The sequence below is a fragment of the Leuciscus leuciscus genome, assembly GCF_965113295.1.
Source record: "Leuciscus leuciscus genome assembly, chromosome: 7".
NCBI classification, from domain to species: domain Eukaryota; kingdom Metazoa; phylum Chordata; class Actinopteri; order Cypriniformes; family Leuciscidae; genus Leuciscus; species Leuciscus leuciscus.
In genome coordinates this window covers 19,553,468-19,568,219 of record NC_138731.1, presented here as the reverse complement: position 1 = coordinate 19,568,219, position 14,752 = coordinate 19,553,468, and the positions used below count along the sequence as shown (strand labels likewise).

The 14,752-nt window shown below is 39.5% G+C and overlaps 1 protein-coding gene across 1 annotated transcript in view; it reads left to right on the top strand.

Moving 5' to 3' along the window:
- tmtops2b (teleost multiple tissue opsin 2b) overlaps nt 1-14,752 on the top strand; it is a 63,573-nt gene that overhangs the window by 28,459 nt on the left and 20,362 nt on the right. The window contains exon 2 of the mRNA XM_082175858.1: nt 12,415-12,740. Coding sequence (XP_082031984.1) covers nt 12,415-12,740 — 326 coding nt within the window. The remainder of the gene's footprint in view (nt 1-12,414; nt 12,741-14,752) is intronic.

Here is a 14,752-nt window from a genome sequence, read left to right as displayed (position 1 = left end):
TGCCTGGAAATGATGGCAGTCGACAACGCGCTGAGGCGCTTTCGTCCCCAAATAGCAGGACACCACGTCTTGGTCCGCTCGGACAACATGTCAGTGGTAGCCTACATAAATCGCCAGGGAGGCATCACATCCCGAAACCTGTACAGGTTAGCGAAACGCCTCCTGGTATGGGCTCAGCACAATTTGCGCTCGCTCAGAGCAGCGCATGTGCCTGGCCACCTGAATGTGGGACCAGACAGACTGTCCAGGAACAATGTTCCAGCAGGAGAATGGTCACTGCATCCGCAGACAGTCCAACTGCTGTGGCAGACATTCGGCAGAGCGAAGATAGACCTGTTTGCGTCTCAAGAAAACGCTCACTGCCCGGAATTTTTCTCCAAGAGCAGGGATGCGCTGGCCCACGTCTGGCCCCGCTGCCCGCTTTATGCTTTTCCCCCCGTCGCGCTCCTACCTCAGGTATTAGAGCGGATCAGGGAAAGCAGATGCTCAGTGCTACTGGTGGCTCCGTTCTGGAAGAACCAGGCTTGGTTCCCAGTTCTTATGCAGCTGACGAGCGCTGCCCCGTGGCCAATACCAGTGAGGAGGGACCTCCTCTCTCAAGCCAGGGGCTCGATCTGGCATCCTCGCCCGGAGCTTTGGTCCCTACATGCGTGGGCCATCAACGGGTACCCTCTGATCTCCCAGAGGGAGTGTTAAACACGATCATGCAGGCTAGAGCTCCCTCTACGAGACGGCTCTACTCCTCAAAATGGTCAGTGTTCTCCAGCTGGTGCACAGCACGCGGCTTTTCACCCCTGGACTGTGGAGTGACGGAGGTTCTCTCCTTCCTACAAGAGCTACTGGATGAAGGCAGAGCCCCATCCACGCTCAAAGTCTATGTGGCGGCTATAGCAGCGTTTTCTAAACCAACGCTTGGTCAGTCACTGGGAAGGAACGATCTGGTCATTCGGTTCCTTAGAGGAGCTAAGAGGTTAAATCCTCCCAGACCTCCCTCAGTCCCCATATGGGACCTTTCTACGGTCTTGGAGGCCATGAAGGGTGCCCCATTCGAGCCAATCCAATCAATAGATATCAAACACTTGTCTTTCGAAACGGTGTTTCTTCTGGCTCTCGCTTCAGTGAAGCGCATAGGGGACTTACAAGCGCTCTCAGTGAGCGCGACGTGTATGGAGTTTGGGCCAAATGACTCGAAAGTCATACTCAAACCGAGGCACGGGTACGTCCCTAAATCCCTCAACACACCGTTCAGAGCCCAGGTGATTTCCCTGTCTGCCCTGCCGGTCTCTAACGAGGAGAAGGACGCCAGCTTCCTTTGCCTGGTCAGGGCGTTAAGGGCTTATGTGTCCCGCACGTCTGTTTTCAGACAGACGGAGCAGCTCTTTGTTTCACTCTACGGACATTCTAAGGGACTCGCCGTGTCGAAACAGAGTCTATCCAGATGGATAGTCGATGCTATAGCGCTGGCTTACACCTCTAAGGGCTTGCAGTGCCCATTAGGTGTCAGAGCGCACTCCACGAGAGGCGTGGCCTCGTCGTGGGCTTGGTCTAGTGGGATTGCCTTGCAAGATATCTGTATGGCGGCAGGCTGGGCCTCCCCGTCTACATTTATAAGGTTTTATAACCTAGAGGTTCCCGCTCTGCAAGCTAAGCTGCTTTCAGTCTAAAAATCGGTACTGTCTGCCCCGAATGCGTCCGGCCCAGAATACCGAAATGGCTTGAGCAACGCTCGTTTTAGATCGCGCAGCTCTATGGGCAGTGTGTAAGACCCACTATATTCATCAGTCCAGGCCGGGGTCGCCCTGACTGAATAAAATACCATCACTATAACTGTTTCTTATAGGATGCTACATTATAGGAATGATGCTATTCTAGCCACTCTTCCTGGGCTCTCTGTGAGTCACTTATGATCATGTACTATATGAGCCCGGGCACTTGCCCTTGGGACTTTGGTGCTGGATCTTAGCATGCACGGCGTTTTACACTGTTTCCCCTAGCGTAAGACTTACGCAGTACGAGAGTACCTCTCGTAAGAGAACGTACTCGGTTACTAACGTAACCTCGGTTCTCTCTAGAGAGGAAACGAGTACTGCGTATCTTGCCGTGCCTGCGCGCGCTCCGGTTCGCTCCGGCGATGAAAAACCGGTAAGCTAGCCTTTCAATGCTATATTTATAGCCCCAGGCCACGCCCGTTTCGGCGGGACGTGACGTATTGGGCGCGAAGCGCCCCCATTGGTACTGACGTCACGATAGGGCCTTATCGATAGGCTGCTGCAGTTGCCGCAGGGCAGCCAATAGGCGCGCAAGCTGTCTCGCCTATGTCTGCATGCTGCCGCAACGCGTTTTACATTATTTCAAAATTAAGGATAATTTTTTGGCTTCAGTATCTCGCGGAAAAGAGATTTTCCCCTAGCGTAAGACTTACGCAGTACTCGTTTCCTCTCTAGAGAGAACCGAGGTTACGTTAGTAACCGAGTACGTTTTTACGTGCATATGATGCGTAGTTATATGCACGTCATGGCGTGTAATACGCAAGTACCCCACACCACTAATCCTACCCAAGGGGTTTACAGTGGGTATCATATGCACGTAAAAACTAATTTTCGTGTTTAAATTGCATGATAAATTCAATGTGTGCTATAGAGACGCATTTCATGAGATCGGGTTGGTTATTTTGCTATTCCAGTTTTATTTTTTCCTGTCTTTAGCATAGATTCACAACAGGCAATTTTAGCTGCATGTTAGATTGCATAGTTACAACACTGTGATACAGAATTAGATACTAGATGTAATAAAAAATTCAGCTCTCACAATGCATTAGTTTTCCCTCAGGCCTGCACAACTAAATTTGATTGTTGCTCAGTATTCCAGTGATATTAACTGACACATTTTTGCCAGTGATGTGCGTGCTTTTGTCCCATTTTTACTCTATTGGAAACATTATTTCCTTAGCAAGCAATTTTGCGTTTAAAAGTCATCTAAAAGTTGTCTAAAAGCTGTCCAAATACCCTGATGTCTAGGCTAAATTTAATAGACATCTATAGTGCAAGAATAGACGAACAGGCTACGCATAGAACATGTCAAAGAAATGAAACCAAACACCTTGTAATCACTGTTGACTTTGCTTACATGATGGGATATCATACATTTCACAAGTTATTTTGGCAAAAACGACATGTAACCAAATTCAAGGTGATTTTGACTAGAAGTGTGTTTCTCATAGTTGCACTATATCAGGTCTATAACCTAGACAGTGAAATGACGGCTATTGCTTGCTGGGTTAAAAGCCTAATATTTCTCACAGCTGAACTGTATTCGTGAGTATTCTGAGATGATGTGCAGTTTCATTGTTTCAACTGTAAACAGTGTGTTTTGGGTTATTTATTTTTTCAGTATTATTTAAATATATATATATATTAGTAGTTCAACATCAATCCGTTCATGATCTAAATTTACAATTAACACTTAACTGTTATGCGACTTGATGTTTCCCAAGATTTAAAAGAGCACTAAATTACAAACAATGCAACCCATGTTACATGTAATGGCATTTCTGTCTTCTATTGTAAATAGGAGAAAGATAAAGCTAATTTTATTGGTATGAAAAATACAATCAGCCACCTGGAGCTCTGTGTTTATTGATTCCATTCCAGTTCATAACAAAAGAATATGTTATTTTTGTCCAATGCTTCCAATTTCATCACAAGCAAACAGAGCTACAATTATATTGATCCAATTTTATTGTTATTAAGAAATGCATAAAGCAGTGAATGAAAAGTGTTTCTGTTGCTTCATGAAAATATCGGAAATGTCTGTGTATTGTATCATTGTATCTAATCCACTTCATGTGACAATGTACACAAAGAAAAAACTTCACTCGATTGAGATTTCATTTTGTGTGGGGCTCCCCACCATGAACATTTCAAATGAAATTTGAAACTTTTTAGTTGAGTGGGATGTGTTTCTTTGATTCTGAAGCCTTTCCACCATGGAGTTTCCTCAGTTTCATGTTTGAAGAGTGTTTCATAGCTGAAGTAGCTTAATATAAAAACAAGTCATCCATATATTCCTGAGGTAAATCCCTCCTGGTGTGATAGCTTCTAGCTAAATGTTTGACTGGCAGTACAGGCTCACATAGAAACACATGACAACAAGGTTGTAGGATCACTTTCACACAACCATTCAGTAATCAAACTGATTTAACTTTACAAACCTCACAAAACTTTTTTCTCTTTGAGACAGACATTGCAGATAGCAGCGATAGTGAGGTCAGATGTTGATTCAGTAAACACCGTTTCACCAGACTGACTGATTTACACTAACGAGAGGGAAAGAAATTCATTAAAGGAACACGCCACCGTTTTTTGAAATAGGGGTTATTCACCATCTCCCCTACATTTAGATAGGTGGGCAAACACATTTTTGTCTCAGTGCATGCATGGTTTTAGTCTGGCAGCGCTGCCGCTAGCTTAGCTTAGCATAATGAATGGAATCCTTTGTTGCCGGATAGCATGCTGTGAGTAAAAGTGATAAAAAAAATAAAAAAAATAATTACTTCTTGTGACTTGCATATTCACGAGTACAAATAGCAATGCCGATTAAGACTAGGTGATTTCCTAGGCAGATATTGACTTAGAACTATATTGAGGGGGAAGCACAGGCAAAGCACTGCTACTTGGGCGCAGAGATATGCTGACGCAACATCTGAAATCCGCTATTTCTGCACCCAAGATATCTGATATCTCTGCGGCCAAGTAGCAGTGCTTTGACTGTGCTTTGAAAGGAGGATGATGGAAGTTCAGAATTGAAACTCGTTTCTGCGTTTTAGGACTCCTGCTCTATAGAGCCCAGACCTTAAATCAGGTAAAATTCTGGTTAAGTGAGACTATGTTGCTGGTTGCTTTTTAGCACTATGTCTGGTTATTTCTCTTTATACACTATCTATCTGCACTAGCCTGAAGCTGACCTGGAGTCACCATGCCAGACTAAAATAATGTCTCCAAGGTCTCTCTTATGAGCACATCTGATATATTTTCTTCTTAGTATCACATAACATAACTGAACAAATATTGTTCCATATGAACCGCCTGTTTAAATGTTCATTTAGCCATTTTTAATTAATATAAATTACATTGAATGTCCAAAGGTTAGTGTTAACTGTTAATAATGGTTACAGAATTTCCTTGAAGAATAAGCAAACATCGATTATATATCCTTATCACACACGGCCAGGGTCTGTTCATTGTGTTGCTGATAGTGTAGTCATTAACTCTTATCACAGTGTGAAGGACGTGTAGAACAATTTAAATAACAGTACATGAGAGGAGAAAAACAAACTTTTACCACAGGGAATACTGCTGTAATAATATACTTTATTGTTAAAGGAATATTCCAGGTTAAATGCAACTTGCTATTGATTACAACAGAAACTCATTTTGATTCATCCTTCAATGTGTTAAAACATACAGTACACATTTTGTTTAAAATTATACTTTAAATGAAAACAGAAAAACAGAAAGACACTTAAAATTAAAGTTTATGTGGTGACCTTATAGAGCCAGAATAATAATTAATAATATATAATTATCACACTGTTTTGAAGTTTAAGCTTAACACATGAACATCATTGGTCTTAGCATGAGACCGTATGTATTTGCAAAAATATCCAACCGGGCAAGATATTCAAAACTTGGAATATAGTGCACAATATAGGTTGTATGGACCGCTTTTATGATACCTGAATGCTTTTGGAATTACTTATTATGGAAGCTTGTTTCCACCACAGAATAATTTATAATTGTAATTTATAATTATTCTAATAATTGTGACTTTTTATCTCAAAATTCCGAGTTTATTTCTCAAAATTCTGACTTTATTTCTCAGAATTGCGTGATATAAACTCGCAATTTTGAGATAAAAAATCTTGTAAAGTCAGAATTGCGTGATATGAAGTCGCAATTGCATGTCATAAAGTCAGAATTGCGAGATATAAACTCACAATTGCGAGGTATAAATAAACTCGCAATTCTGACTTTTTTTCTCACAATTGCGAGTTGATATCTCGTAATTCTGACATCTTTTCTCAGAATTGTAAGATATAAAGTCGCAATCCAGGTTATAAAGTCCAATTCTGAGGAAAAAAGATTTATTTCTCACAATTGTTTTGTTTTTCTCACAGTTTATATCTCACAATTCTGACTTTATAACTTGCAATTGCGACTTTATATCACGCAATTCTGATGTAAACTTGCACTTTCTGTAAAGCTGCTTTGAAACAATATGTATTGTGAAATTTGAATTGAATTGAACTGAATTAAACTCACATTTGTGAAAAAAAAAGAAAGTTTGAATTGTGAAATAGTCGTTATTACCTTTTTTATTTTTTTATTCTTTGGCATAAACAAGCTTCCATAACTTATGAAATATTAAACTTTTTTACTTAGTTCCATCAACAAAAATCTAAGAAAATTGCATTTTTATAATTCATTTTCAAGCAGAAAATGTATTTGCATTTTTCTCACTTCGATGTTGTAACCACTGATCTATATAGTCATTCTATATAGATCAGTGGTTGTAACTTCAATTGTACAGTATAATGAAACAATATTAACAATAACATACCAATATTTACAATAATTAGACGCCTCCCAAAGCAACAGGTTTCTTACACTTGACTTACATATTCCTGCTTGTTGGAAATTAGCATTAACATTCAGATATCAAATCATTCATTAACAAACAAACAAACAAACAAACAAACCCCCTGCAAAACACCTCAGGCTGAATGGAATCCATGTGCGGTTTATTAAAAACAAAGCAAGTTCAGGGTACAGACAGGGGAGGATCAAAATACCAGGGCAAACAATATCAGAGGCAGAGCAGTAAAGGTGGTCATAACAGGCAGAGGATCAGGGCAGGCAGCAAACAGCAGCAGCAATAGTCCAGGCAAACACAAGTGTAAGCAGGCAGCAGAGATTTGTACAAGGTAGTCCAAGACAGAGTCAAACATGGGCAGAACAACAGGGAAAATGACAATCAAAAATGTAGCCAGGGCAAACAAGACTTTATAAAGAGTGACCACTCCAAGGGGAGTTATTCTCAGTAAGCACTGTTTCTGAATGCACTGCAGTGGCTTGATTGTAGCCTTTAGTTTTCTTCCGGGAACTTACACATCACGATATTACTCATTTAAACAATTCCTGCCCAAAATAAAAAGCCCAAAGGGGGTGAGGCCTGACTGATGATAGTGTTGAAATTTGTGGTTATTGTAAGGGGCATGACATTTCCAAAACACCCTCGAAGCGGTTGACCAATCACAACACACTGATACAGCCGACCAATCAGAGCACACTGCACTTTTCAGAAGGGTGGGCTTCATAGAGACAGGAACTAAACAGGGGTGTGTTTCCCAAAAACATTGTTAGCCAACTATGGTCGCAAGTTCAGTCGTTGTCAGCATAGTTCAACAAGTCAGTGTTTTCACGAAAACAAAGTTCTAACGAACATTCGCAAACAGCATCGCAAAGTTGAGTGGTCGGAACGACAACTCTCGACCTGTGGTTAGAAGCATAATTTCTTGTTTGCATGACATGTGGACTCAATAAATTCTTATCTTGAGCCAAATAAGCAAGCTGACATTCAGTACAATCTATATCTTTTATTTGGAATACATACAAATGTCATTTACGTCTTTTAGTTTGTCAAGGGAGCGTTGTTTTAGAAGAGTGTGCATGTCTAGTACGTAAGAACGAGCCTATGATCTGGAAATGAAGCAAAATATCTGAGAAAAATTTGAAAAAATCCTCAGATGCCATGTCTATAATTTATAGCAAAACATCTAGCATTATATATATATATATATATATATACTTTGTATATCTAAAGTTCCTTTGAAAGGAACTAAGGTGAATGTGTTCTTTTCATCTGAGCAGTATCTCATGCAGCCTCAGTTCACAGCAGGGCTCTGCAGCAGGAGATACACACTGCGTCTGTTAGGAAGCCAAACCTGACTGTGTTCCTAACACTGTATGTGTTCTTCCCCTACTCTGTTTTCTGTCTCTCACTCTATAGCTGCTCCCCTGTTTCTCTCTCCCTATTGATTTCTACTTTTCCTCATATAAATCAAACAGATCACCCAACTTGTCTTAATATTTTGACATATAAATATTTGACATTTCTTGCAGCTTAGTGGAAATTCTTGTATTGTTATGTGAACATGCTTAAGGTGAATTGCTGATTATATTCCTCATTTGTAAGTTATGGGTAAATTAATGAATGTAAATTAAACTTAACATTGGCTTCAGTACAGGTAGCAGAACAACACGTCTCATGTCTTGATGATATTGAGGGACCTAAACTCATTAAGTCAGCTTCGCTAACATTTCATTGATTTCATGGTCATTGCATTGTGATAATGAGAGGCCATTTGTACAAGGTCCATGTACTTTTTGATCATTTCATTTCCTGTTTGGAATGGAATAACGAGAAATGAAAACCAGCTTGTTTATTCGTTTTGTTTTGTTTAGTTTAAAAAACGAAAAGTCAGATTTTGGCTCTTTTTTTTCTTTTTTTTTCTTCTCGTTTGTGGTTTACAAATCGGTTTAAGGGCTCGATATTTCATTTGCACACGTGGGTGGCGCTGAAACGCCCCTTTCATCTGATTGGTCAAAACTCTTCGCCTTCAGTACGAGCTTTTAATTCTGTCAGGCAATAAGAGTCAGTACTTGTGCAAATGAAATATCGAACCCATAAACCGATTTGTAAACCACAAACGGAAAATAAAAAATCAAGCCACTTTTTTTTTTTTTAATAAACAAAAAAAAGAATAAACGAGCTGGTTTTCATTTTCTCGTTATTCCATTCCAAACAGGAAATGAAATGATCAAAAAGTACACGGACCGTACAAACACATGAATGCAATTTTTCATTTTCCGGAGGACTTATCCCTGTGTCCATCAGTCGAGTGCTTATTGAGAGGTTTGTAATGTGGACTGAATAGCTTCATACTGTGCTGCCTTCCTCATTACTTTTTCATTATAGATAAGATTGAATTGATTCTTATTAAGGAGAGAAAGTACCAATATCTCAGGGTGTGAAAGGGCATAACAATGAAAATGTACCATTTTCTAAGTGTGTGTTTTTTTCTTTTTTCTTTTTTTTTCTGATAGAGTTTGACCACAACCTTGCATTGCTAACTGATTACTTTGTCTTTTTGAGGGAGAGTTTTTATTATGGTTAATGAAGGACTGAACATTTGGAGTAGAGACACAGGACACGGTTTGTGACTAAACAACGGAATAATAAAGAATACACCAAAGAAAGTTTGTGTCTATGTGTGTGTGTGCTGGAAAAGTCTGAGGGTGAAACAGCTGAAGGGGATTTTTGTTGTGGCAAAAGCCTTGAAGTGACAAATATGAAATGACAGTTCATGTCCCTATGTGGCTTTTTCAATGAAGACCTCTAAAAAAGCTTCTTCTTTTTTTCAGAGATACACATTGTACAACCTTTTGGACTTGGCCTTTATTGGTGCTCTGGAGACAATAATAAACCAAATCAACCAAGACTTTTGAGAATCTACAGTGGCCCCAAAAGTCATTGCCTCCCCTGAGCCCATTGAGTTTAATGTGTGTGGTGGGTTTAGTGGGGGATTATTGAGAATGAATGAGGGAAAGTCACATGAGAGGAGGCAATGCCTCCATCATGCTATGATTGGATTGGTTATGATTGGCTGTGATTTGTACACACAATAAATCCCACCTCTTGTTTTAGTATGTGTTCCGCGTCTATGAACAAATGAATAAATGATGGCGTTAATGGAAGGAATAATTAAAAAGTAAGTAAACAACTCACCTACTTAGATATCACTACTTTGTCAAGTAAAAATAAAACTTGAAATTGCCTGAAAACATATGTGATTTTTTATTTTTATTTGCGAACGATCAGCTTGGTGCAATTAAAGGTACATATTCGTGCTTTTGATTGGTTGTTTTGGATTGGTTGGATCATCTAAAGCAAATAAAATTGAACATTTCTAAGTGTCCTGAAGGTTTTGGTTTATCTGCACACAGTTATGTGTGACCTGTTTTTAATTGCCTAAGCCATGACTGAATAAAGGCTTTTTATATATTTCCTTAAATTCTCGATTGCCTTGGCTTGATGATTTTAGATTTTAAGATATGTCAGTGCAAGTTGCTTTCAGTTAAAACAGCTCAAACATGCATTTTAGTCTGGGACTAGGCTTAAGCCTTGTCTGTGAAACCGTGAGTAAGAGTTTACAGGCGGTAGAAAATTAAAGGTGCAGTCTGTAAGAATGACAACTAGTGGCCGACATAGGTACTACAGTCCAAATTCAAAATATCGGAGATTGTTGTTTCTCCCGCTACCTGCTCCTCAGACTGGACGGCGCTCACACAGGTTGCCAGTTTGAGCACACACAACAGGAAGGAGCACAATGGACAATGTAAAATGGCAAATTGGCAATGTGCAGTTTCACAGACCAAAACAAAAACAAACATGTCAGCTAGGAAAAGCACATTTTAAAGTAAAATAACTGGCTGTAGAAGTGTTTTTTCAGAGAAACTAGTATATGAACTTAGCATTTTTCCTCAATATATGCAAACATATGGTATTTTTATACTTTAGTAGAGTGAAAAAAGTTACATACCGCGCCTTTAAAGGTCACACTAAAGAGACCTGAAAAAAGACTCTAAAAACTCCAAAAGAAAGATGCCCAGGGTCTCTGCTCATCTGTGTGAACATGCCATAGTCCTGCTGCAGGGAGGCATGAGGACTGCAGATGTGACCGGAGCAAAAAACTGCTATGCTCGTAATGTAAGATGCGTAAAGTCCCCCTGTAGTATATAATGTTATCCCTTAAACTCATATTTGATCACCAAAATGACATATTTAAATGTTTTCTTCCTGTGAAAAAAAAAGTGTCATGCCATAAAATAGCTTGAATGTAACTCTACACCCTAGCTTCATTTAGTATATGCAGATCCATGAATATGCTAATTAGCCCCACCTCCACTCACGCAGCTCACAGAATCACTCGGCCAACTTTCTGAGGTAAACTATGCACAGTGGTATCACTCTTTATACCGTCAGACACATAACAGTAATTAATATGATTAGCCTTTTTGCTTGTTATCAAACAGCTAATAATGTGTTGCTAATGTGACACAAGCTATGTTTCCCTTCAGACAAACATCAGAAACGGAATCAACTGATTTTTCATATCAACAAAAATAAATAAATAAATACCGGGATAACCTGGCTTCTCTTGAGACTCCCCTGCTAGTTCGCTAGTATATGATATGCTAAAGCCTGCCAGCATGTTGACGTGATTGGTTTTAAGGTAGTTTGTGACGTCAGAAACACCAGCGATTTTGATAGCGTCTTTTTTTCACTGCAGATTTAAAGAGAAAATACTCAGCAATGGAGTTGACTTAGGAATTTAAAACACCACATAGACATGCAAACAACATTAAAAACTTGATTTTCACCACAGGGGGACTTTAAGACAATGCTACAAGGAGAGAGCTGATTGTTTTTGCTGTGCCAAACCACGTGCAACCATATGTCCCACCAGACGTGTTTGAAAACTGGCAAATGCCTTGGTGGAAGAGTGGAGTAACACCTTACAGCAATAACTGGCAAATATCTGGTGCAGTTTATGAGGATGAGATGCTCTGTAGTCCTTAAAGCATGTGGCAACACCAGATAATGAATGCTTTTGATATTGACCCCCCTTTGTTCAGGGACTCATTATTCCATTTCTGCTCTTCAAATGTCTTTGAAATTAGTTCATTGTATGTCCCAGTTGATGAATATTTTTATGTTCACACAAATATTTACACATGTTAAAGGGATAGTTCACTTTGAAATTAATTTTTGGTATGTTTTAGCTTACCTCAAGGGCATCCAAGATGTAGGTGTCTTTTTTTCCGCAGTAGTTTCAATTTTGATATTTTTAGGTCAAACCGTTCTTGTCTGTCAGTCATATAATGCAGGTCGATGGTCACCACCTCAAAGAGCAAGCACAGAGTCCAAATTAAAACAATTCCCCGTCATCCAAATTAAACAATTCCCCATCGTAAGTACACATTGATGGCCTAAGACACGAAACGAGCGGTTTGTGTGAGAAAACGAACAGTATTTATATCGTTTTTACCTCTTGTACACAGCCACGTCCAAGTGATCTGAGAGCGCGGGCGGGTATAGATATATACAATAGAAGTCGCCTTGGCTACGGCAGTTCATTGGAACGAAACCGTAGCCAACAGATGTATGGTAGCTCTCTTAAAGTAACACACTCACACACAGTGAGAGGAGGTTTCTTTTTTTATCGTTTTATCATCATAGTTAACGTCCTCGGTGTGGAACAGACCTTTACTGTTTGTCCTCTTTCTCTCTCAGGTATCGTGTCTCTAATATCCTTGGTGGTTCTTTCTTACGACCGCTACAGCACATTGACGATGTACCATAAACGGGGTCCAGACTATCGCAAACCTCTTCTGGCAGTAGGGGGTTCTTGGCTGTACTCTTTGATCTGGACAGTGCCCCCTCTTCTGGGCTGGAGTAGTTACGGGCTGGAGGGAGCGGGAACCAGCTGTTCTGTATCATGGACCCAGCGCACGGCCCAGTCCCATGCCTACATCATCTGCCTGTTTATATTCTGCTTGGGTTTACCAGTGCTCATCATGGTCTACTGCTATGGAAGACTGCTCTATGCTGTTAAACAGGTAAACTGCGTTTCTGTGCTATGTGAAAAAAAAAAAAAGAAACGGCCTGGGATTAGAGGCAAAAAATGATTTTATGTTACTGAATTTGTAAAGGCTCTGACAGGATCTCAAGATGTTTGAAGATGCTGCCAATTCTCTGGATGCACACTGAATCATCCACATTCAGACAAACCTACTGAAGTGCTAATTCAGAGGAAGGGGACTGTTTAATTGGTTGCTGGAAAAGAAAAATGGTTATCCAACTTTGTTAACGGTTCGATTAAACCCTTGTTGTTGTTTTTTTTTTAGAATCATGAGCAGTAGAAGAAACCTGTCGAGACAAAAAATCCTAAACCTTTCCAGAGAACTTGACAAGAGTGTGATTGTATATAATCTCAAACACTGAAATAATTTGCATTTTTAAGCAAACATAGTTGCTGCTCATGAAAATCACATATTTGTCCAATTTGCAGCATTTTTTTGCCCAAAACAGCCCACTGGACCAGAAAGATCTGAATTAATTCTTTCCCCAAAAGCATTTTTAAAAAGGTTGCCAGCCACCGCCAGTGTTTTTGATCATTTTCACAAAAATTCTAGCTTCATGCATTCTTTTATTTTAGCAACACTTGAATGTGGGTACGTTTCATATAAAAAGCAACATTTTGAGCAAAAAGCGGAGAAACTTTTTGTCAAAGACCACATCTGGATCGGATTCAGAACGATGATCAAAACATAGATGGAGTAGATCGAGTCCATCAACACCCACAAAGCTTCACAGTCCTATAGCTTGTCCTGGGTTGACATCTCATTCATAAGCTTCATATTATGCTACACAAGCATATGATTACACATGATGTTGCTTATTTCTTTATCTTCTTCGCATGTGTTTTGATCTGGAGATTCTGTACTCTTTCAGAAGATGCGTAATAACGCCCCCTACTGTATTACAATGAAAACACGGAAAGTTGGAAAATTCCATCAATGGCGGGGAAGCGTTATCTCATGACTTAAATTTCTGTCAGTGGCAGGGAAAGAGTTAATGTCATGGCAAAAAATAAGCGTTATCTCACAAATTACTTACATTTCCGTCAATGCAGGGGGAAAGAGTTAATGTCATGACAAAAAAAAATATATTTTTTAATTTTCTTACTGTATGTCTGGCCACCATCGCTTTTCATGATCATGAAAGCGATAAATAACATGCTTTCTTTTTTCTTGACATTCTTTTTTGTTAAATCTAGATATTAGTTTCAACTGAGAAGTAAAATATACACCTTGTCAGATGCCAACTCTGAATAGATTTATTCTCCCTCCTGAAAGCAATAAAAGAGAAATGAAAAGGGCTTTGAAAAGCTTACCTGTAACCTGAACAAATAAGCTTTATGTTGTCGTGGTGACCAGACATCCTGTACAGTAAGAACATAATCTTAAAAAAGTGCTATTCAGTCCTCAAGACCGTTTTCTTCATTTTAAACATGAAAAAAAATATTATTTTCTTATACATTTGCAGCATGTTCTGCCCAAATTGATGGTTCCTTTAAAAACCAGTTAAGAGTGCATCAAATCTCATTTGTGTGTATAGCAGTGTGATTGGATTTGGATGCTGTATTATCAGGGCGTCCCAGTCACTGGAATGCAATTGGGTTCAGTTGGCTGCTGTGAGGATACAATTTCAGTCTGGCTTGAGAAGGACAGCTTTATTGTACAAGCCTGCATGTGTGACAGATCCTGATATATGCAGTTTATCATAAAATCTGATGTAATATTAATCAAAACATTTTCTCACACTTACATCTGTGACTTGCTGGGTGAAAATCTGAAGCTTGCATATGATGCTTCATATATAATGTGAAGGGTTCATGTAATAAATTGGGTACCATGACATGTTCAGACATTAATCCCATCTACTCACCATCAATCAGAGAAATTTCATTTACGCAGAGGGAGGACGGGTGCTTGTAACAAATAAATGAGCCTTTACTTCACTGAAGATCAAGGAGGAAGAGGAGTTTCTGTAAATGTCAATTATAGTG